Genomic DNA, 23,980 nt, shown 5'->3' with positions numbered 1-23,980 from the left:
TCTACAGATTATCTGTTTTCTGCAAAGCTGCTGTCGATTCCAAGAGAGATTCACCAGGTATGGGTGAGTCAAACAATACTTGATGTCAATTTTATTTGCCTGCCTTGTAAATCAGATTCATTCAACTGCAAAGTACTTTGCATGTTTCCCTCCAATTTAACATTCATTCGAGCAAATATATCAGATGCCATCATTAAGCAATCTTCTGGACCAATTGTACACTGGGTAATATCTAAATCTTATTAGCTTATTGTTATCTATCATGGTTCAGATGGTTGATTGCTCAACTTCTCTCTTGGACAGTTGCCTCTTGGATTGCTAGCATTTTTATTTCTGATCACATAGTTGGGAAAGTCCTTTCTTTCAAACTTGTGGTTTCATTGCAAAATAATAATAATCAGCCAATGTGACATGGTGAAGTCTTCCCTTTTATTTTTCCAAGGAATAACTCCAGTCCTCTGTGTATAAATGATTATTCCACAGAAATTCATTGGAGAACTTGCTTTGAACTCTGTATCTATAAAAAGGAGAAGGAACACTGATTAAAAATAGAGGGAGAAGAATTCTCCCTTCTCTTCCTTCTCAATCAGACCAAGGCTGATTTCCTGGGCTGAAGGTAAGCAAGACTTCTTTACATTGAGCCTTAGGTGACTTCTAGGCTGCTCCAGCAAACTAAACAAGAAATGATACTTGAGTTATCTCAATTAAGCTTCAGGTTTTTCCCCTTATCACCTTACAGTCTTGAATAGTTCCTCTTTGGATCCAGAATTTTAGAAAAAAAATTATTGGCAATGAAGAAGAGGAGAACACTCCACCTTACCAAATGAGGCTCTGTTCCAAGTTTTTCATCTATGTGTCTATTAAAGTATCTGTATAGGGAAGGATGAAGCACTGAATCTGATCAGTTCAGGTTTTAGAAAATGGAAAATTCTATTCCAAAGGATTTGAAGATAAGTTGATGTCATAAGTGAACTTTGCTGCCTGCTTTTCTTTACTTTATAATTTAGAGAAATCAGAATCTAGTGGCACCTGTCTACTCAACTGCTTTAAAACTCATCAGAATTGGTAGTCAATGCATTTTGATGCGAATTTGTTTGTCCCGGGACTCATTGTTTATTTGGTATTCAATGCACAAGCTAGAACTTGTTGGTGTTGGATGCCTTGTAACTCACCACGTTGTTCCTTATGGGGAAAAAATGTTTGGTACCCATCATTTTTGGTAATCATTGTGCCTCCCAGAACTAATTAATGATGAACACCAAGGTAGACCTTGCCTGATTTCCTTTGTCTGATTTTATTTATGTCACCATTTTTTCTCCAAAAAGCACAACACAGAACTCATTTCCTTCCACTTTTAACAGTGTTGTCAGTCTAAGAAATATAGACTAGTGTAGAGTCAACTTTTGAATTTTAAAGCTGTGGGCTGGTGGGAATCCTAAAAATGAAGAAGAGTAAATGGTAGGGAATTTACCTCCACATGTAAACTTCTACATGGTTTTTTTTTTGGTATTGCTTCCTTTAGCACCAATGTGTGCCATTCAACAGACTAATTTGCTTTATAATGTCCTGGGTTTTTCTAGGTTTTTTAAAATTTTGAGTGTGTGCTTGCATTTTGCATGGGTTTTTGTACAACTGTGGAGGCTGAGACCAGTGTGTGTTTTTCTCTGAACACAGCTGATTTTCTTTCATGAAATCAATCAATAATGCTAGGATGGCCTTTGCTCAATGTTGGAAACAGCCATGTATGCCCTCAGAGAAACTTATACAAAAGATTATGAATTGCGCAGAAATGGACAAACTAACTCTGAGTCTGAAGGGTAAAGAGACATCAGTATTTTATGGTATATGGGAACGGTGGTATGGATGGATGGAAAGGAGATAGGAATATTTAGTTACTAAGCATAATCAATAGATAAAATAAGAATACAAATACGTAGAATTTAATGTTTGTCATTATTGCACGGATTATTGTCAGATGAAAAACACCACAAATAGCTGTTAAATGATATAAGCTTTTCTTTTTCCTTTTTTTATGCTTTTAATGTAAAAAAGTTCAATAAAGTATATTTTAAAAAAAAAGAAATCAATCAATATTACAGCTATGTGAAATTTCAGTTTGAAGGTAATGCAACCAAATTGGCCCCTTGATTTAAACATATGAGCCAAATTGCTGGATCAATTCAATGCTTCAGATCAAATCAAATGCACTCAACTGAGTTCAAAAATTTCATGGACTTTTGTGCATGCCTGACATACATGCTGAATTGATTTATCTCTTGAAACTGAAGCACAAATTTGAATCAGATACTAGCTGTTTTACAACTCCACAACGAATACTGTGTGGATCTGAAAATTCAATACTGTATGCAGTTTGGGGATTAATTTCCAACGTTGCTATTTATTTAAGCTATTTAAGCTTTTTTAAAACAGCTCACTGATTTGCTTTTGATAAAAAGAAAAGCATTTTGGGCCCAATAACACCCACTTATAAGCATCCATGAGGGCTATGATGTCGTAATACATTTTGACAAAATCTCCAATTGCCAAAGACGGCCATGCACCCATCAGGGCAGCCATTTTGTGAGAGCAGCTGCTACATGTTCCCTACTGATGAAATATACCCCTGGATTTTATTTATTTGGCTTTAAAGCACAGTCCTACACATATCTGCTCATAGATTCAATGGGACATTTTGTCAGCTAAATGCAGACAGGAGTAGAGCCCAGAGAGCAACTTCGCCCAGCCTTACTCAGATTCAGATTCTCTCAAAAGCCTCATGAGGACTAGTCCCTTAACTAAAGGCTGCAACACTGAGGTACTTTGATATATTTACTGGCTCTGACCAAAGTTGGGCCGTTTATTTCATTTGGTGTGAGTTATACCAAATAATCACATAAAGATGGGTGGGAACATTTCAAAAAAATTATTTCTGCATAGAGTTGAAGAATTTATGCTCAGAACTAATGTCTTAAAGCAAATGCACCAAATCTCCTCACAACAGGTATTCCATGCAGTTCAATACATCAGCTATTCTGATTGGCTGGCTAAATTCACCTCACCAGCTACCTTAACTTTTGGCGGGCTTTTTAATCTCCGGGTAGATTTGCCTAACACCCTCAAGGGGGCGCCTAATAACACACTGTATGTAACCTTTTTCCTTCTAGAAACTTCTAGCATCTCTTGAGTTGCCATCCTATTGATACCAGTCTCATCATATTGAACCACTGGGTCAAAAAAATAAACAATATTTTTGGTGTGCCTTTAAATATCGACTGATTATTGATGTGGCATCAAATTGGTGCCATTTCTTAATGCTCACTTTGGTTTTCTCTGGTCTTCCATGGGTGTCCCATCGTCACTGTAACCGAGCCCATCCACTTTGCTGCTGGTCATCCTTTTTTCCTTCCACCTCTCCCAGCAACAGAGCCTCCTCCAGAGAGGTGGATCATTGCCTAATGTGCCCCCAGAACCATCACCATTAATAATAGTTATACTTGGGAGTGATATCTTCTATTGTACACATGACTCCTGATGAGGAGTTTATTTATCCTGCCTTTTCATGGGAGGCTGAGAAGGGAACAGACTGAAAGTCACCAACTGCTTCAGGGCTAATATAGAACTAGAACTCCCATTTTCTAAAAGCCTGGTGCCTTTTACTACTACACCAAACTGGCTGTCATTCATGGTCCTAGTAATTATCATAGTTTTAGTAATTATAGAATAGAATAGAATTTTATTGGCCAAGTGTGATTGGACACACAAGGAATTTGTCTTGGTGCCTATGCTCTCAGTGTACATAAAAGAAAAGATACGTTCATCAAGGTACAACATTTACAACACAATTGATGGTCAATATATCAATATAAATCACAAGGATTGCCAGCAACAAGTTATAGTCATACAGTCATAAGTGGAAAGAGATTGGTGATGGGAACTATGAGACGATTAATAGTAGTGCAGATTCAGTACATAGTTTGACAGTGTTGAGGGAATTATTTGTTTAGCAGAGTGATGGCCTTCGGGAAAAAACTGTTCTTGTGTCTAGTTGTTCTGGTGTGCAGTGCTCTATAGCGTCGTTTTGAGGGTAGGAGTTGAAACAGTTTATGTCCAGGATGCGAGGGATCTGCATAGTTTCCCCTTGTGATTTCATGCCAGCTACAATGATGTCTGCATGGTGACAGCTGGGCTTTGTGTCCCCAGTAGATCTGGGGGTGCAGGGGAAAAAAAATCCTTAATCTCTTCTTAATCTTTTGCAGATATGGCACTGAGGAGACTTCTGTTCCTTTTGGCAGGTTTGGCACAGATATATGGTGAGTAAACTGGACTGTTTGACATACACTTCTGTTGTTTCAAACGGGTGTAAGGAATTTTGTGGTCTCTCTGTATTTGCCCACACAGGGAGGAAAAGCTGAGCTTGGAACTATTTCTCCTCAAAATCATTTTAAGGTTACTCTCCCTCTAGCACAGGGATGGTGAACCTATGACGCTCGTGTCAAAGGTGACAGATACATGGTGACATTTTGGGTGACACGCCAACCCCCATCAACTCTTCTCAAAAGCATGTCACAGGAGTTTTAGAGGCCCTTGTGGAGGCCATGTGAGAATGGAGGGTGCAGAGCCTTCTCCAAAGCCACTTCAAGAATGAGGGCCTGGTATAACAACAGCTATAAATGTGATCTCTTAAACCTTAGAAGCTTTTGTATATTCTTAGAACAAACTAGTTCAAATTTCATCAACTGAATTAGTGGATAATCTCTCTACAAATTACAAGTACTGTAAACATTTTTGGAGACTGCCCTAAAATAATGTAACTTCTTTTTAGTTAATTTAAAATTGATCGAAATCAAATCCAGTGCCAATATTGTTCCATTAGCATTCTTGAAATAGCTGTGCATTTATCATTCTCTTACTAAAATAAAAGTATTAATTAAAAAAAGAAAGGAAGAAAAAGAAGAATGAAGGCCTGGTGAATCCTGGAGCAGGTTCTGTTAGGCCGCAAAGGCCTGTCCAGAGAGGGAAAACACCACCTAAAGATAAGCAATGTGCTTACTTTACCTCCCCAGGTAAGCTCCCGGGGAGCACTGAGCTGTGGGGGAAATTGCACTGTTCCCTAAGGCAGCCTTTTTTTGAGAGGTATTAGAGCCAAATGTGCTTTTTAAAAGCCAACTGGACTTTCTTGGGGTTTTTTTTCTCCAGTTTTTCCCCAATGCCAACACTCTGCTTAACAACTAATTCCCACAACATTGTCAAATAATTTAATAAGACTGTATTACTATTCTTCTTCTCTTCCTTACTAGTAACTATCTCTTCCCACTTATTACTATAACCATGTTGATGGGCTGTATGCTAAAATAAAGCCAGGTCATAACACACACTTGAAAGTAAATCTGGAAGCCTGTAATGTTTATCTACAGGAAATATGCATGTGTAAATCTTGTAACAATTCTGGGTGGTTAGAAAGCTGATAAAAGTAACAAGAGTTAGGCAATTTGCATTTATATCCCGTCCTTATCCGAAGACTCAGGGTGGCTTACACTGTGTTAAGCAATAGTCTTCATCCATTTGTATATTATATACAAAGTCAACTTTATTGCCCCCAACAATCTGGGTCCTCATTTTACCTACCTTATAAAGAATGGAAGGCTGAGTCAACCTTGGGCCTGGTGGGACTTGAACTTGCAGTAATTGCAAGCAGCTGTGTTAATAACAGACAGATTAGTCTGCTGAGCCACCAGAGGCCACATCTAAAAATTAGGAATAGTGATGGCCTGCAGCCAATAAAATGTGTATTAGATATCTCCTGGGGCATTCATTAGCCAAGGCTTTAGGAATAGGGACAGAGACCAATAGAACAAATTGTAGCATTCTTACTAAAATGTTTATTAGACAATATTTCTCACCTTGTCTTCTCTTTTAGTGAAAATGTATAAAACTTACTTAATTCTTTGTTCTTGGTTCCTGGCATTTTGGCCAGGAGCCCTTTTCCTTGGAGTACTCCAATAAAAAGCAATCAGAAAACCTGCACCTCATGTCTGGCGTCCATCATTGGCTTTGGCAATAGGCTCAGACCTGAATTGGGGACAACAATGTTGCTTGCATCTTCCAATTATATTGCTTTTATTTATTTCCTAGTACAATTTGATAGCTTATTAGTAACCTTGACTATCACTAAGTGTTGTATCTCTTTATTCTTGATGAATATATTTTATTCTCCTTATGTACACTGAGAGCATATACACCTAAGACCAATTCCTTGTGTGTCCAATCACACTTGGCCAATAAAGAATTCTATTCTATTCTATTCTATTCTATTCAAAATGTTTAGCTAGTGCTAACGACCAGCTGACTGCAAACAGTATCTATTCCCCACTATTCAGTCAGAAGTAAAAAACTTCTCGGACAAGAAGTGAAATGTTTTCAAGGAAAAAAATACCAAAGTCCAGTTGTCTTTGAAACACACATTTGGAATAACCATGATCTGGATAATTGAGAATTGAAGTTGAGGCCCAGATATCTACTTCAGGCACAGCCTTGGCCCTGCCTCCGAGTACCACTATTTAATGTAGCCTAGATGGGGGTGTCAATCAGGGGAGAAATGCTACCGGTTTGCACTGGTTCGGATAAACCGGTAGCAGCGGCAGCACGTGGTTTGGTGAACCGGTAGCAGTGGTAGCATGAGGCTCAACCCACCCACCCAGATGTCGTTACTTCCTGGTTTTAACCAGGGAGCAACCTGTTTTTGACCCTCTGCCCATGTGCAGAAGGCTTTGCACATGTGCAGAGGGTCCAAAATTGCATGTGATGGACGCACAGAGCGCGCACTTCGGAACTGGTAGGGAAGGTAAGTAGATTTCACCCCTGGTGTGGGTGGGGTAGAAAATTGTCTCTGTTGTTTGGAGGAGGATATGACACCTAGAGTTAGGCATTTTTCAAATTTTTGACAGGTTTGCCATCAGCATTTAGCTGTACTTGATCAGGAAAAATTACAACCCCTTCTTATCTATTGGGTAAATATTTGCTGTGGCTCTTTTTGCCGGCGAAATGTTGGGTTTAGGTTCGTGCCTCAATTAAATACTGAGACAGGAAGACCATTTAATTCATAATTTATCTGGAATGTTCCAAGATAAAAAAGAATCTTTTTTCTTTTTTTTTCTTTTTTTTTTTACAAAAGAGAGAACGTGGAATATAGACTTACATTTTGTTTTATGGTTTGCACAACAAAGATAACTCAAAGTAAAAGTTGATTGGATTAGGAAAAGTCATCTGTCCAGTTACATCATGAAAAATTAGACATTCAATAACACGGAATCATAAGGATTTTAAAAGAGCATTGTATTCTGAATAGAGAAAAAAAAGCATTTGCAAGGGAAAAAACATGTCAGAATGGGTGTTGGTAAATTATACATTCACCGAACTTTTCCAAGTTCCAACAACTTGCTTCCTGAGTTTAAGTTTGGGAGCAGCAGAAAACAAAAGTATTTTTTTAACAATGTATCAAACAATTCGGACAGCCCTAGTTTCTAAAAGAAAAAGCTTTTAAAAAATCTTTTTCTTGAAGGTTAAGTTTTATTACCATTATTAGCAATACAATTGAAAGGGAAAGAAAAATAAGGCTAATTAAAATACAAGAAAACTCATGATAGTTAGTTCGTTTTCTCTCTCTCTTTATATATGTATGTGTGTGTGTATGTATGTATCTATCTATCTGTCTATCTATCTATCTATCGATCTATCTATCTATCTATCTATCTATCTATCATCTATCTATCTATCTTTGGTTATTCGGGTTTTCTCCCACGTAAAATTGGAAGTGTCTTGGACACTTTGGAAGACACTTCCAATTTTACGCGGGAGAAAACCGGAATAACCAAAGATCTACATACAATGTAAACCGGATAGCTCTGGCTGGTAAAGCCTGTTATTAAGAACACAAAGCCTGCAATTACTGCAGGTTCAAGCCCGGCCCAAGGTTGACTCAGCCTTCCATCCTTTATAAGGTAGGTAAAATGAGGACCCAGATTGTTGGGGGGGGCAATAAGTTGACTTTGTAAAAAATATACAAATAGAATGAGACTATTGCCTTATACACTGTAAGCCGCCCTGAGTCTTCGGAGAAGGGTGGGATATAAATGTAAACAAAAAAAAAAAACACCCGCGAAAACCTCAGAAAACAAATATATATATATTACTACAAATGTCTCTCTCTCTCTCTCTTGCAAGTATTAGAAATTTCATACCGCGTGGACCTAATTTTCTGTCCAGAATTTCATTTTAAAAAAAGAATAATCCAGGTTTCAATTTCTTGATCCATTTAGGGAGCAAAGAATGGCTGGAGCTGTTTTGGAATGGACTCAAGATGACCCATAATGGTTAGGGTTAGGGTTAGGTAACACTAATCTAGTTTTGTCTCCTTATAAAGCAAAATATTCTGCTGCTCACAGGATTGTGAAGGTTTGTGAAAGATTGTGAAGATTCTGAGGTTTACTTCTTCCTTAAGTTTGGAACTTAAGTTGCTGTGCGACTACGCAATCCATTCAGACCCAAAATGTATTTTTTTAAATTTAAATTTTTTAGAGCAGGGGTGTCAAACTCGATTTCATGGAGGGCCACATCAGAGTTGTGTTTGACCTCACTGGGATGGGGGCATGGCCAGGGTGGGTGAGGCCAGCTTGATGTCACTCATGTTGGGGTTGGTGACCCGAGCACTTGACTAGTAAAAATGGGCTCACAAGCTTTGTTTTCAGCTGTGATCAGTGGTGGGTTTCAAATTTTTTTTACTACCGGTTCTGTGGGTGTGGCTTGGTGCGCATGGCATGGCTTGGTGGGCGTGACTTGGTGGGCATGGCAGGGGAAGGTTACTGCAAAATCCCCATTTCCTCCTGATCATCTGGGACTCAGGAGGCAGGGAATAGATGGGGGCGGGGCCAGTCAGAAGTGGTATTTACTGATTTTCCAAACTACTCAAAATTTCCACTACCGGTTCTCCAGAACTGGTCAGAATGTGCTGAAACCCACCTCTGGCTGCGATGGCCTCTTGCAACCCTCTGGGCTCCATTTTCAGATGCAACAGCCTCCTGCTGCCCTCTGCCAGTGAAAATGGAGCTCTGGCTGTGTATGTGTGTGCATGCATGGCTTTCCTGAACTCCGTTTTTGCTTGCAGAGGTACTTGCGGTCCTTTGCTGTTTCCAGGGTGGTCCCACAGGACAGATCTAAGCATCCCGTGGGCTGGATCTGGCCCCCGGGCCTTGAGTCTGACATCCCTGCTTTAGAGCAATAGATTAAAGAAACAGTTGATAAATTGTTCCTCAAAAGCAAACCATTTTTTCGTACCTCTCCCGCCCCGCAAAAAGGCTATGTTCATGTGGTCATTATGGTTAAGCTTTGCTTAAGCCAAATCTTTATGATCAGTCTTTCTTCATCATCCTCATGTTGTCACCCCTCAGGATCGGTCATCTGAGGTGGTAAATTTAGCCCTGATTTTCAGCAGCTTTCTTAATAATACTATGAGAGCTGGTTCTCATCCAGTTGCAAGCAAACAGTCTGACAGAACAGCCTGATAGCAGAACAAGAGCTATTTGTATCCCACCCGCCCACAAAAAAAGAAGAATTTTTTTTACTTCATTACATGACAGTTAGCAATTTTATGTCTTTGAAAGTCTGCTTTTGTCACTTCTTGTGCAATTGAAAAACCAGAAAGTCCAGCTGCCTCTTGAAAAAGCACATTTGGGACATTTGAGAGAAACATGACAATGATCTTTGTTTTCTCTTCTAGGCTTCCAAAGAGGAAGTCCTCGTGGAAAGAAATTTGTCATGGCTTTCATGCAAGACCACCAGAAATACCAACACAATCCACCTGACATTAAATATCAGCTGCTCATCACTGGTCATCATCACTCAACTGTTATCAAAGTGTCAGTAAGCAAGCATAAGTTCTGGAGAACATTTGTAATCAACAAAGGAGTGACAGCATCACTTAAAATCCCAAACACATTTGAGATGAGTGGATCAAATTATTTCGATGTGACTGTGTTCATTGAAGCTAACCAAGACATTTCAGTCTTTGCCCAGGGTCAGGGAGGGTCTTTGACTGGCACTACTCTTGTGCTCCCAATCCACCAGCTAGATAGAGTGTATCATGTGGTAACTCCAAATGATAGCAACACAGATGGTTTCAAGGAATTTGCCATTGTAGCTCAGGAAACTGCCACTGATGTTGACATTTCCCTAAAAGGAGATGTGCTATTCAATGGACAGGCTTATCCTGCAGGGAGTAAACTTTCTGTTAATCTTGAGGCATTCCAAGCACTTCAGCTGCAAAGCTCAGATGATTTATCAGGTACCAGAATTGAATCAAAAGAACCCGTGGCTGTCTTCAGCGGACACAGCTGTATTACGAAAGACAATGCCTGCCACCAGGTTTTTGAACAGCTGCTGCCCAGTTCAAACTGGGGCGCCTTCTTCATTGTTCCTATACTCCCTTTCCAAAACAGGGATGGCATACTGTATATAACAGCTTCCCAAAACACTTATCTCAAATACCAACATGGGGATGTGCTCAGCTCCCAGACCCTGGAATCTGGAGCAGTCATGCAGCTAAACAAATATTCTTCTGAGTCAGTTTCTATTTCTGCCAGTGCTAGAATCCAGGTGCTTTACTTCTCTACTGGTGGTGAAAGTCAAGGCCATGGACCATTGCTAGTCAATATTCCAGCGGTTACAAGCTTTTGCAGATCATATCATCTTCTTTACATGAAGCAGTTGGATAATTATGCTATCATCGTAGCCAAAACCTCCGATCCCAGTGGAATCAGAATTCAGAGGAAGACCTTTGCAAAAAGCGAGTGGAAATCAGTCCCAGACACAGAATACTATTGGACTGAATACAGCTTGGCTAGAGGAGGAGGTACTCTTTCTTCAGTGGGTCTTGGAGTTCCACTTGGGGTCTTCATCCTTGGATTTTCACAGAATGATGGCTATGGCTCACAGGACCATTGTACCTCCTGTAAGTACTGTCAAACTTAATACCTTTAATTTGGTGAGTCTTTCCGATTGTGTGGGTTTCCATTTTTGCTGAAAAGGAGCTTTTCCTGAAGGAAACTCTAAATCGTATTTACTTGGACCAGAGCTCTTTTATACCATATGATTTATAGTTCATTGAAGGATTAAGCTAGTCAGGTGGGATACACATGGGAATAAGCCTTGGAAACTATCCTGAGAGCAAGGGTGTCAAACTCGCATCATCATAGCTGTGTCACATGACTTATTGGGACTTTTTTTTCCTCTTTGCTGAACCAGGCCTGCTTTAGAGTGTCACAGTATGATACTTGAGTACAGTTTTCTTAACCTTGGCAGCTTTAAGATGTGTGGACTTTAACTTCCAGAATTCCCCAGGCAGCCCATGTTGGCTGGGGAATTCTGGGAGTTGAAGTCCACACATCTTAAATCTGCCAAGGTTGAGAAATCCTGCTCTGGTATCTTGCATGGTTAAGGCTCACAGCTGTTTGCTTCTCCGATAAGTATTTAAAAGCTTAATATTACTTTCAAGAAATAAGAGGGGATATGGAGTATAAATATAAGTTTCTCTATATATGGAAAATCAATATATAGGTAGTCCTTGATTAACAACTACTCATTCAGTGACCATTTAAAGTAACAATGGCACTGAATGAATGGTGGTTATGACAGGGTCTCTGAAGTTCTGGCCTTCCTAGCACTCCTGTGGCCCTGTGATTTGGTTGCTTGACAATAGGCTTGTACTTATGACAGTTGCAGAATCCCATGGGCATAATGTGGCCAGAGCTACACCTCTATTGCAAGTCCAAAAGAATTTTCATGACAACATTTGGCAGCCACCAACTCATTAACATTTTTACATTTTTAACTCTTCTCAGTTCTGACTCTGTATCTTCCAACTTCATGGGTCCCTCTGACTTTTGTTTCCACACTGACCTGCAAGTAGACTAACAAATTCAAATCTTCCATATTGTCCTCTGGAAACCTCTATCCACTGTTTAGCCTTTCTTTTTTTTTATATGCATTGAAGAAAGGATTTTAATATTTAATTCTCATTTTATGGCAATCAACTGGCTAACTAATCAGTTTTAACCTTTCTTAAAGTTCCTGAATCTGACAGCATCTAACATTAATTACTGTGAGGTCTTTATGTGACTTTAAGCATGTTTCAAATAAGAAAACCCAAGATTGTCTGCCTTCTTTCTTCTCATCTTGAGTAGGCAATTACAATTTCCTGTCTCTTCTTTCCATTTAGCTATGACCTGTCCAGCCAACAGTCACTATGAGGTCTGCGCTGACACTTGCTCCAACCACTGTACCAACGTCACAGATGCTGAGCCATGTCCAGAGACCTGCACGGAGGGCTGCCAGTGTGATGATGGGTTTTTATTGGATGGCGTCGATTGCATTCCCAAAGAAAACTGTGGGTGCTTCAGCAACGGACACTATTATCAAGTAACTAATGTTTGGGATTTACTCCTCTACTTTCATGTTGCTGCCTTTACTTACTAAATGTATTCATTAAATAATTTTAGATAGCCATCCCTCTAGCCACAGGAACTCTGGGTGGCTCACCAAATAGAAGCACAATGCAATAAAATGTTTAAAACATTAGTCCTTCTTAACGAATGACAGATACATTTTGGTGGTAGTTGGTCTTTAGAGTATGCGGAATCATGATCCCCAATTTCTCAGTATCCCTCCATCGTGATCTTTAATAATTTATTATCTTTGATAAATTCAGACAAATCTGAAAGCGATGAAGCTGTAAGGCCTAGACTGCAAGAGATAAATATTTTTTATACATCTGAAGCTCAGGGTTTTCCCTCTAAATGATGCCATCTGATTCTTCCTGACTTTGTACTTTGCGTTCTCCCAAGTGATAATTTTTCAGGGCTTTCACATTGCAATAGGAATGTGATGGATGTATTTACTTACATTATTTAGAGTCGTGCATCAAAGTGATGCAAAATGCTGTGTTTTTAGGAACAACGATGATTTCTTATAAAAGACTTGAAATCCTTTATGGACTTTTTGATGAAAATGGACAAAGATGAATTGGTGAACTTGAGGTATACTGATTAAAAGGGATTGTTTATGGGAAGAAGGAAACCATGATACGTATTTTGGGACTATGGAAATGATCATTGTAACCATGTTTGTAACTGCTGAAAGGAAGATTGTAAATAGCTTCTTTAGATATTTTTCTCTCTTTTTTCCTTCTTTGACTTTTAGAATTTTTCACTTTTATCTTTTCATATCTCTTTCTTCTAACTCTCTCTCCTTGTAGATTTTAATCCATTGTGAACAGTGTGCAAATAATTATTCTTCATGTTGTTCTCTCTTTCTTTCATTCCCCCTTACATGGATACCTTAGTTTTATGTGAAAGTCTCACAGATACATCTATTCAGAACTTTTGGGTGAATTATATTTACAGTTCAGATCTCTCATTATTGTAGATCTGAAGCCAGCTTTGATTCTGTTCTGTTATTTGTCTTTCCACTTTGACAACAGCGCAACGAGATGGTTCTGTTGAATGCTTGCAAGCAGCAATGTACTTGCATCCCAGGTGAGGGGCTGACCTGTACTGACCACAGCTGTGCCGCTCAGGAGACCTGTGAGTCCCAAGAAGGAGTCATGAGATGTGTTCAGAAAGGTAACCAGAATTTCAGAATGGTGGCTGAAAGGGGTTCCAATGATCCAGAGTTACCTTACAATATGATTCTCAGGATATTTATCCACAGGGAAGACAATCCAAACAAATGGAAAAAAGATGAAATGTGCATATTGGCTTAAACCAATGATACCACTCAGTAAAAGATACTCAGGGCCATACTGTGATATATTGCCCTGTCTGAAGGCCACATGGATATGGAGGGAGATGTTGCAGTGTCATCAAAGTAGATGTGATTGATATATTTTTAAATATAGAAGGGGGAGAAGAGGGTGATGGTGTGATAAAAAGGCAAATTTGCTGCTTGAAGTTTTGGAATTCAGAAGTTGCCATTGGCTCTTATTTTCCCTGCTTTATTCTGTACTTTCCGACAACCAGAAGCAAGAAGAGCAGACAGGGAAATATCCTAATTTGATGCACAAGCAGATCTATCCTCTCCTAAGAGTCCTTCTTTCTTTCATTCAGGAACTTGTCATGTAAGTTCCCGGGGGAAGAGTTTTGTTACCGCCTTCATGCAGAATTACAAACCTGGGCAATCTGGTCAAAAGCTTGAACTGTATATCTCTGGATATAATTTTGCCACAAATATTACAGTGTCAACAAGCAATAGGATACTACACAGAACCATCAATGAAGGAGAAGTCATTTCCATTCCATTACCACAGTCCTTAGAAATGGTGGGGAGTGACAAATTTAAAAAGGCGGTGCTGATTGAAGCTGACCAAGACATTTCTGTCATCTCCTACAACTATATACCTAAAACAAGTGATGGAACAATCACTTATCCTATCCAACAGCTGGGACAGTTATATTATGTGGTCACCCCCACAGGAAATGGCACAAAAGAATTTGCTATCATAGCCCACGAGGATCTCACAACAGTGACCATCCATCTGAAAGGCACTGTGACGTACAAAAGCAAGCTTTACCGTCCTGGGTCCATCTTTGTGACTAACCTCAAGGCCTTTGAAGCAATTCAGCTGCAAAGTGCAGACGATTTATCAGGCACCAGGATTGAATCGACCAAACCTGTGGCTGTGTTGAGTGGACATACCTGCGTTTCCAAATTCACAGCCTGTGATCATGTTGTTGAGCAGCTCCTGCCAGTTCAGAGTTGGGGAACCACCTTCATCGTCCCTCCTCTTCCTTTCCAGACACAGTATGATATTGCGTACATTGTTTCTGCAGAGAACACTTTACTCAAATATCAATCCGGCTCCAAAACAGAATCCCATACTCTGGTGGCTGGAGAAGTGGTTCAACTTGAGATCCTGACCTCTCAACCACTTTTGATCTCTGCTGATGCTAGAATCCAAGTCCTTTTTTTTTTTACTGGTGCCAAAAGAAGAGACAATTTCTATGACCCTTTCCTCATGAACATCCCTGCCACAACATGCTATTGCAATTCATACCGCATTTATGGAATGAAGAACTTCACAAATCATGCCATGATTATAGCCAAATCATCAGAGTCTGGTAGGATCAAATGGGAAGAACAGACCATCCAGTGGACACAGATCCCAGGCACTGAATATTCATGGGCTGAACAAGATGTGGAGATAACAGATCATGCCCAGCAAGTGGAACACGAGAACTCTCCATTTGGACTTTTTGTCTTTGGAGGTGGTAAATCTGATGGCTATGGTACTGCTGCTCTTTGTTCTTCAGGTAAGTATCCTCTTAAATGGATGAAGATATTTAATTTCTCAGAGATCACTCTCACCCATTCCATACCTTCCCTCTCGCTATTGCGAGAATGCAAGGACAATTGTTTCACATGAATACTTTGACCCCAGTCATCCCGGACCCTGAAGTAATAAAAATGCTTTAACTTTCAGTGTGTATGGAGATTCTCAGTTATCCAGGTCATGGTTGTCCCAAAGGTGCTTTTTCAATAGGCACCTGGACTTCTTGGTTTTTCTTTGAAGAGGTTTTGCTTCTCATCCAAGAAGCTTCTTCAACTCTGCCTGGATGGTGGGAAATGGAAGGATTTATACTCCTTGTAAACAGCTGGCCATTTGAATTCACCTGGAGGTTTTTCTGTGTCATCAGGGTCACCTGAGTAGTGCAAATGGGTGTGGAGCCTTCACGGAACTGTTGAAAGGACTGTGTTGTAGACTGGAGTTAGATGGTATCTATCCCTCCCCCTCTGTTGAAAGAAGGCTGTTCAATTTTGACATAGATGGCCTCTTTTCCTTAACTTTCAGTTTCCTAAAAAAGAGCTTCAGATAAATCACTAAAGGGTCTCATTTTTCCGTTCACACAGTGTGTACTACACAGTGTGGTAGCTTGTTGAGAAAATTGGAATGACTGATTAGAAAGTGTAATGGTATATCCTGCCATAAATCAACTCAGCTTTCAAAGCCAGCTCAGCTCAGAGCTGAGGTCCAGAGCTGATTCTAAGACAGGTCAAAATTCATGTCTGACGAGTCCCTTGGAGTCGGATATTGAAAGCCCCATTTCAAAAAGCTTCTAAATAAAGACATAAATGTGTCTCAGATCCTTAAAGGGAATCCTGTGGAGCATCAGAGCAATACAATCATTCTGCTTCCTACTTGCAGTTCTCCTCCCCACTAACTTCACATGGTGTCTCCATACTTATTATCTTCCATCAAAGCCACACTACCCTTAATTGGTAGCTACATCCACTTCATTCCATTTCCCCCTGCCTTGAGTAGCACTCAGAAAATTTCAACTAATATACATATGTATATTTTTCCAATTAGTTGCAAGCTGCCCAGTCAACAGCCATTACAGGGTGTGTGCCAACCTGTGCCCCACTACTTGTGCCAAGATCAATGACCCTGATCCATGCCCAGACACCTGTACAACAGGATGCCAGTGTGATGCCGGCTTCTTCTTTGATGGCCTTTCCTGTGTTTCTGTGGAAAGCTGTGGCTGTTCCCAAGATGGACATTACTACAAGGTTAGAAAATATACAGATAGCCCTCAACTTACAACCACAATATCTTTTGCTAAGCAAGGCAGTTGTTAAATGACTTGTGCCCATTTTGCAACCTCTTTGGCCATATTTGTTAAGTGAATAACTGCAACTGTTAAGTGAATCACTGGTGTCACTAGGAAAACCTGGCTTCCCCCATTGACTTTGCTTGTCAGATGCCAGCTGGGAGTGTTATAAATGGTAATCAAGGGAGAAGCTTCTGTCATGCCAGTTGCCAAGGACACAAATTTTGATCATGTGACCACGGGGATGCTGCAACCATGAATATGCTACAAGAGTCATAAGTGTGACAAGTGTGACACTTTTTTCTAATGCTGTTGTATCTTTAAATAATCACTAAACAAATGGTTGAAAGTCAAGAAATACATGCAGGTCACATTATCCAGAGCACAAGAGATATATGTGCATGTATGAGGAAACCTATGATTTTTCATGAGCACTTTTTAAAAAAAAATTACTGGTGAACTTCTGTTTAGTTTATTCTTTCGGAAAAGGAAATATTTTTAGTATTATGTTAGGCATAAATGGTTCAGAATGGCTTAAACCACAAATGGTTATATTAAACACTGAATAAGAATCTAAAATATTCTTTTTCTTGATATACTACGGGTGATTATTTCCATGGATATGCCTTCTCAATTGATAGTATCTAAATGAATTTATTGGGAATTAGGAAAATCAGACAGACATTTTTTTCTATTGGGAACTTTGGCAAAGGTGTCATTACCTTTTTTAAATCTCAGGTCATAAATGAACTCAAAGAAAATAATAAGAGAGGAATATCTGCAGCTACGGTACCTAGGATTGAACTGAGAGCCTCCTGATTGTAAGGCGAGAACTCCACCTCTTAAACCACCATGCCACCCATAATAAATTCCAATAAATAATATAATTAAATAAAATTTATATCCCAAAGTCAATGTATGCATATATTGTAATTCAGAAAATCTCTGTTTCTTCCCACCAGCCCCATGAGACAGTTCTGCTGAACAAATGCCAGGAAAAATGTACTTGTGTCCCCGGTCAAGGGCTCCTATGTGAGGCCTACTCTTGTGCCTCTGATGAAACCTGCAGCCTTCAAGAGGGAGTCCAGTCCTGTGTTAAGGGTAATTATTCATTCCTTTATATTCAATGGCTAAGGATCCTCAGTGAAAAGCAATTGTAGCTTGAGGACTATAGTCCAAGACAGTGTGGACTTCAACTCTCAGAATTCCTCAGCCAGCTATCTTGAAGAATACATCTTGAAGTGGTCAAGGTTGAGAAACAGTGGAGCACATGACTGGCAGAATAAGTCAGTTATGGGGACATTTAAGGAAATGAGGATATATTATCCAGATTCTAAAAGGCTGCTCTAAAATGACTGCTATGATAGGCAAAGCCAGCCAGTATACCAAACACTAATTACCAAATAGAAAACACTTGAAGTTGCTTCCCTCTGTCTCTTCAAGGTATCTGCCATTTTGTTTTTTAAGATGATCAATTTGGATCCCACCAATTTCATTCCAAGTAAAAGTTGTGGAAGGAAGTGGGGCTTTACTTTGCAATTTGTCAACCCCATATTTATTCAATTTTTTTTCTAAAAAAATCAGAGTATTTATGTGAGTGGGCTAGGAAACAGCAATGTGAACATTAAGGAAGGTATTTGCCAGTACTGTGATGTCAATGGCCTACAATATCTAGCCGAGATTGTTGTTCATTCAGTGTTTCTCAACTTTGGTAATTTTAAGACATGTGGACTTCAATTTCCAAACTTCTGGGAGTTAAAGTCTGTATGTCTTAAAATTGCCAAGGTTGAGAAGCACTGAGCCAAGTCAAGCATGTTCAATCTTCATCAGATTGAGCCCCTTTGTTGAGTGTTCTATAGTAAATTGTGGGCCATATTCCATAATGAGCAAAACCAGAACATTATTTTCCCTGCATAGGGGCTCTAAAAGTCACCATGGAAGGAAAGGATATGGCTGAGTTCCCTCAAGGACCCATCAATGAAAGGTGACTGAAATTCTCAGAGGTTGACACAACATAGACCGAGCTGTATCTTTAATGCAACTCTTTCCAGTGCAACAGCAGAGTCGCAGTGTCATTAAGAGAAAGATGTATTCCATAATTTTAAACTCTTCTTGGATCAAATCCTGCACCTTCTTTCCCCATGTTCCTCTACCTTGTAAATGGGTTGGCCAAATGATATCGTCCATGTCTCAAATACTCACTTGCAATGGAGTGGCAAATTAATATATTCCATGTTGCTTTTCTGAAAATCTCTTCCAACTAATGTATCTTTGCAAAAATAGATTCATTGAAGAAAGAGGATTTCAATGTTTAATTCCAATTTTATAATTTACCCTTATGGCAATCTATTGACTAACCACCATCACTTTTAATTTTTCATTCTATCTACACGCACATATAGATTTATCCTCTATTAAGAGTCCTTTTCTCTTTCAGGTACCTGTAATGTAAGTTCCCGGGGGAAGAAATTTCTTACCGCCTTCATGTTCAATTATTACAATTATGAGACTAAAAAACTGCTGCTGTACGTCTCTGGATATCATCCTGCAACAAATATTACAGTGTCAACAAACAGTGGGAAAATACATAAAACCATTAGTGAAGGAGAACTTGCTTCCATTGAATTACCACTGTCTTTAGAAATGGAGGGGAGTGACATCTATAATAAGTCGGTGCTGATTGAAGCTGACCAAGACATTTCGGTCTCCGCCTATAGTGATGTATCTGGTTCAGTTGGTGGTACACTTATCTATCCCATTGACCAGCTGGGACAGCTTTATTATGTGATCACCCCAACAGAAGAGTCATCTTATAAATTAAAAGAGTTTGCGGTTGTATCTCATGAGGATCCCACATCAGTAACCATCCACCTAAAAGGCACCGTAACTTTCAAAAATGTAGTTTACCCTGCTGGGTCCACCTTGGTGACTGACCTCAAGGCCTTTGAAGCAATTCAACTTCAAAGCACAGAAGATTTATCAGGTACCAGGATTGAATCAACCAAACCTGTGGCTGTCTTGAGTGGACATATATGCGCGGTCAAGTTCACATACTGTGATCATGTTGTTGAGCAGCTCCTGCCAGTTCAGAGCTGGGGAACTACCTTCATCGTCCCTCCTGTTCCTTTCCAGACACAATATGATATTGCATATATTGTTTCTGCAGAGAACACTTTACTCAAATATCAGTCTAGCTCCAAGGAAGAAACCCATACTCTTGTGGCTGGAGAAGTCTTCAAGCTTGAAGTCCTGAGCTCTCAACCACTTTTGATCTCTGCTGATGCTGGAATTCAAATCCATCTATTTTTTACTGGTTCCAGCAGTAGAGGCTATTCCCATGACTCCTTCCTCGTGAATATCCCTGCCATAACATGCTATTGCAATTCATACCATATTTATGGAAAGAAGGGCTTCAGAAATCATGCCATGATCATAGCCAAATCATCAGAATCCAGGGGCATCACAATGGAAGGCAGGACGATCGGATGGACACAGATCCCAGGCAGCGAATATTCATGGGCTGAAGAAGATGTGGAGATAACAGATCGTGCCCTGTCAGTGGAACACGAGAACTCTCCATTTGGACTTTTCAGCTTTGGAGGTAGTAGTTATACTGGCTATGGTACTGCTGCTCTTTGTTCTTCAGGTAAGCATCTTCATAATTTGATGCCGGTATTTAAATAAACATTTTAAGTGAGGTGTGTTAAAAACACAGACAGGCTGTTCACATTTATCTGCAATCATATTTAGTCTATAGGCCCCTCCACTGAGTTTCCATACTTTCTCCTCCAACTATTAAGGGAATACGAGGACAAATACTTAATGAATGCTCTGGGGACAGTCACCTCAGATCCTGAAGTAAGGAAACCTCTAACTTTCAATCCACAATGAAGAGCATGAAATGAATCACTAAAGTCTTCCCTTTGTTAATTTATATTGTGAGCATTACAATATGTGGTTGTTTGCTGAGAAATTTTGAAATCACTAACTAGAAGCTGTAAAATTGTATTCCACCATAACCCAAAGGAGCTTTCAAAGGGAAGAGGGAGTACAGGGAAGATGGGTGGCTAAGAAATATGAAGTATAAATAAATACATAAATTTGTTTTCTGAGGTTTTTGCGGGTGTTTGTATGTAGGTCTTTGGTTATTCGGGTTTTCTCCCACGTAAAATTGGAAGTGTCTTGGCGACGTTTCGACGAAGTCTCATTCGTCATCTTCAGGCTTCAGCTTCGTGCTTCTGGGAGCCATGTGTGATTGCAGCTGTTTCTTCCTTTTTAACTGCTAGTGGGAGTTTGAACTGATTGGGTGGGAGCTTGGCTGTGCTCTGATTGGATGGGGTTTTTTTGTGTTCTGATTGGCTGGGGGTGTGTCCTGTTTCAGTGGGGGCTTGGTTGTGCTCAGATTAGGGGGATTTGAGCTGGTGATCTGCATTGCTGTTGTTTGGCTTCGTGTTCGTGGTCATTGCTCCCAGAAGCATGAAGAAGTCACATTGCTCCCAGAAGCACGAAGCTGAAGCCTGAAGATGACGAATGAGAGTTCGTCGAAATGTCGCCAAGACACTTCCAATTTTACGCGGGAGAAAACCCGAATAACCAAAGACCAAATACATAAATATATAAATAAATACCAGCTTATGTTTGGAGACTCGCTAGAGACTATGACATTGAAAGCTCTGCTTCCAGAGGCTTCCAAATAAGAATGTAAAATAGCAATAGCATTTAGACTTATACAGTATAGTGTCACATAGTGCTTTACATTACTCTCTGGGAGGTTTATAACATCAGCATGTTGCCCCCAACAATCTGGGTTCTCATTTTACTGTCCTGGGAAGGATGGAAGGCTGAGTCAACCTTGAGGCGATCAGGATCAAACTACCGGCGGTTGGCAGAGTTAGTCTACAAGACTGCATTCTAGCCACCGCACCACCATGGTTCAATTTAAATCTCAGTGTAAAATGAGATGTTACTCTCAGATCCGTAAAGAGAATCCTGTGAAGCTTCAGAGCAATACAGCATTCTGTTCCCTACTTCCCTACACAAGCAATTGTGCTTCCCAGTAGCTTAATGAGGTGTCTCTGTACATATTATCTTCCATCACAGCCACACTACCACAGTTCGTAGCTATGTCCATTTCAATCCATTTTCCTCTGCCTTGAGTAGCACCCAGGAAATATCAGCTAATATACATATGTATATTTTTCCACAGTAGTTCCAAGCTGCCCAGTCAACAGCCATTTCAGGGTGTGTGCCAACCTGTGCCCCACTACCTGTGCCAAGATCAATGACCCTGATCCATGCCCAGACACCTGTGTGAAAGGATGCCAGTGTGATGCCGGCTTCTTCTTTGATGGCCTTTCCTGTGTTTCTGTGGAAAGCTGTGGCTGTTCCCAAGATGGACACGACTATGAGGTTAGCAAATATACAGATCATCCTTGACTTATGTAAAGCCATAGCATTTTTGCAATTGTGTAAAGCCCAACAATTTGGTTGCTAGGAAAGGCAGTTGTTAAATGAATTGTGCACCATTTTGTGACCTTTTGCCGACTTCGTTAAGCAAATCACTGCAGCTGTTACGTGAATAATAGGGTTGTTAAGCGAATCCGGTTTTCCTCACTGACTTTGCTTGTCAGAAGCTAGCTGGAAGTAACAAATAGTAATTGTGGGATAGTGCTTCTGTTGCCAAATGAATACATTTTGATCATGTGATCCTGGAAGTGTTGCAGCTGCATAGGAGTGAAAACCAATCATGTCAGTTTTTTCCAATGCTGTTGCAACTTTGAAGGGTTGCTAGACAAATGGTTGTAAGTCAAACACTACTTATAGTTCACATTCATCCAGCACAAGGGATGTATGTGATGTTTTTGGAAATCCATGATTTTCATGAGCAATTTTCTGATTTTTCTTACTCATGAACTTCCATTCAGTCGATCCTTTCACAAAAGGAAACAGTTTTAGAATTACATTATGCAGTTGAGGTTTTAAATTGTACAGAGTGGGTTAAACCACAGATGGTTCCATCAAACACTGAATAAGAATCTGAAATATTCTATGGGTAATTATTTACATGGGGATTCCTTCTACACTGAGAGCATCTAAATGAATTTATTGGGAAATAGGAAAATGAGACACATTTTTGTATTAGAAACTTTGGCAAAGGTGTCATTTATTATTTTGAAATCTAAGGTTATAAATGAACTCAGAGAAAATAAAGGGTTAAATAAGATGAACATATTCAAAGATGAGCTCTAGCATCATACATATATGGAGTTGTGAGATAGTTAGCACTCTTTTTCTTTTTGTGCTGTAGCGCTGGTATCTCTTAGTGATGCAAGCCATGATCCTATTCAGAGTTGTCCAGAAGCCGACTAACTAGTTACTGGAGCCAAAATCCTAGAAAAGCAGTGTGTGTGTGTGTGTGTGTGTGTGTGTGTGTGTGTGTGTGCGTATGTGCAGAGCTTTTTCTGCATGAGGTGCTGTGAGATAAGGTGCCTTGTTGATTATTAGTCCTTTAAAGTTTTGTTGGAATATTTCGATCCAATCACCTTTTTAAAAAGGCATGATCCCCTTTGAGGAGTGCCCTTGATGCCTCTGCTTACTCAAGGATGTGAGGAACATCTGGTGTGGACCAAGATTATAATGTTTTCAAATAAATAATATACTTAAAGAAAATTTACTGTATATACCAAAGTCAATACAGGCATATGCTATAATTCAGAAATTCTCGGATTCTTCCTACCAGCCCCATGAGATAGTTCTGCTGAATACATGCCAGAAAAAGTGTATTTGCGTCCCTGGTCAAGGGCTCCTATGTGAGGTCCACTCTTGTGCCGCTGATGAAACCTGCAGCCTTCAAGAGGGAGTCCAGTCCTGTGTGAAGGGTAAGTATTCATTCCTTTATGTTCACAGGCTATGAATCCTCAGTGGAAAGCAATAGTAGCTTCAGGGCAACAGCCCAAGAGAGTATTTCTCAATCTATGATATGTGGGCTTCAACTCCCAGAATTCTGCAGCTGGCATTCCTGGGGAATTCTGGGTATGGAAGTCCACACATCATGAAGTGGTCAAGGTTGAGAAACAGTGGAGCATATGAATGGCAGGCTAAGCCAGTTGTGAGGACATTTGAGAAAATGAACATATATTATCCAGGTTCTAATTGGCTGCTCTAGAATGACTGCTATGGTAGGCAAAGCCAGCTAATATACCAAACACCAATTACCAAGTAGTAAATATTTGAAGTTGCTTCCTGCTGTCTGCCGTTTTTGTTTTTTAAGATGATCAATGTGGATCTCACCAATTTCCTTCCAAGTAAACTTGGGGTAGGAAGTG

General features: G+C 39.9%; 1 protein-coding gene across 1 annotated transcript in view; it reads left to right on the top strand.

The window, feature by feature from the left end:
* Nucleotides 1–475: 475 nt before the first annotated feature.
* Nucleotides 476–23,980, top strand: part of LOC131204549 (uncharacterized) — an 84,313-nt gene continuing 60,808 nt past the window's right edge. The window contains exons 1-11 of the mRNA XM_058195937.1: nucleotides 476–616; nucleotides 4,257–4,310; nucleotides 9,773–11,002; nucleotides 12,269–12,468; nucleotides 13,529–13,670; nucleotides 14,154–15,356; nucleotides 16,415–16,614; nucleotides 17,618–17,756; nucleotides 19,093–20,301; nucleotides 21,862–22,064; nucleotides 23,395–23,533. Coding sequence (XP_058051920.1) covers nucleotides 4,259–4,310; nucleotides 9,773–11,002; nucleotides 12,269–12,468; nucleotides 13,529–13,670; nucleotides 14,154–15,356; nucleotides 16,415–16,614; nucleotides 17,618–17,756; nucleotides 19,093–20,301; nucleotides 21,862–22,064; nucleotides 23,395–23,533 — 4,717 coding nt within the window. The 5' untranslated portion in view covers nucleotides 476–616; nucleotides 4,257–4,258. The remainder of the gene's footprint in view (nucleotides 617–4,256; nucleotides 4,311–9,772; nucleotides 11,003–12,268; nucleotides 12,469–13,528; nucleotides 13,671–14,153; nucleotides 15,357–16,414; nucleotides 16,615–17,617; nucleotides 17,757–19,092; nucleotides 20,302–21,861; nucleotides 22,065–23,394; nucleotides 23,534–23,980) is intronic.

This window comes from Ahaetulla prasina, chromosome 10 (genome assembly GCF_028640845.1).
Source record: "Ahaetulla prasina isolate Xishuangbanna chromosome 10, ASM2864084v1, whole genome shotgun sequence".
Classification (NCBI taxonomy): Eukaryota; Metazoa; Chordata; class Lepidosauria; order Squamata; family Colubridae; genus Ahaetulla; species Ahaetulla prasina.
This window is presented reverse-complemented; position numbering and strand designations above follow the sequence as displayed.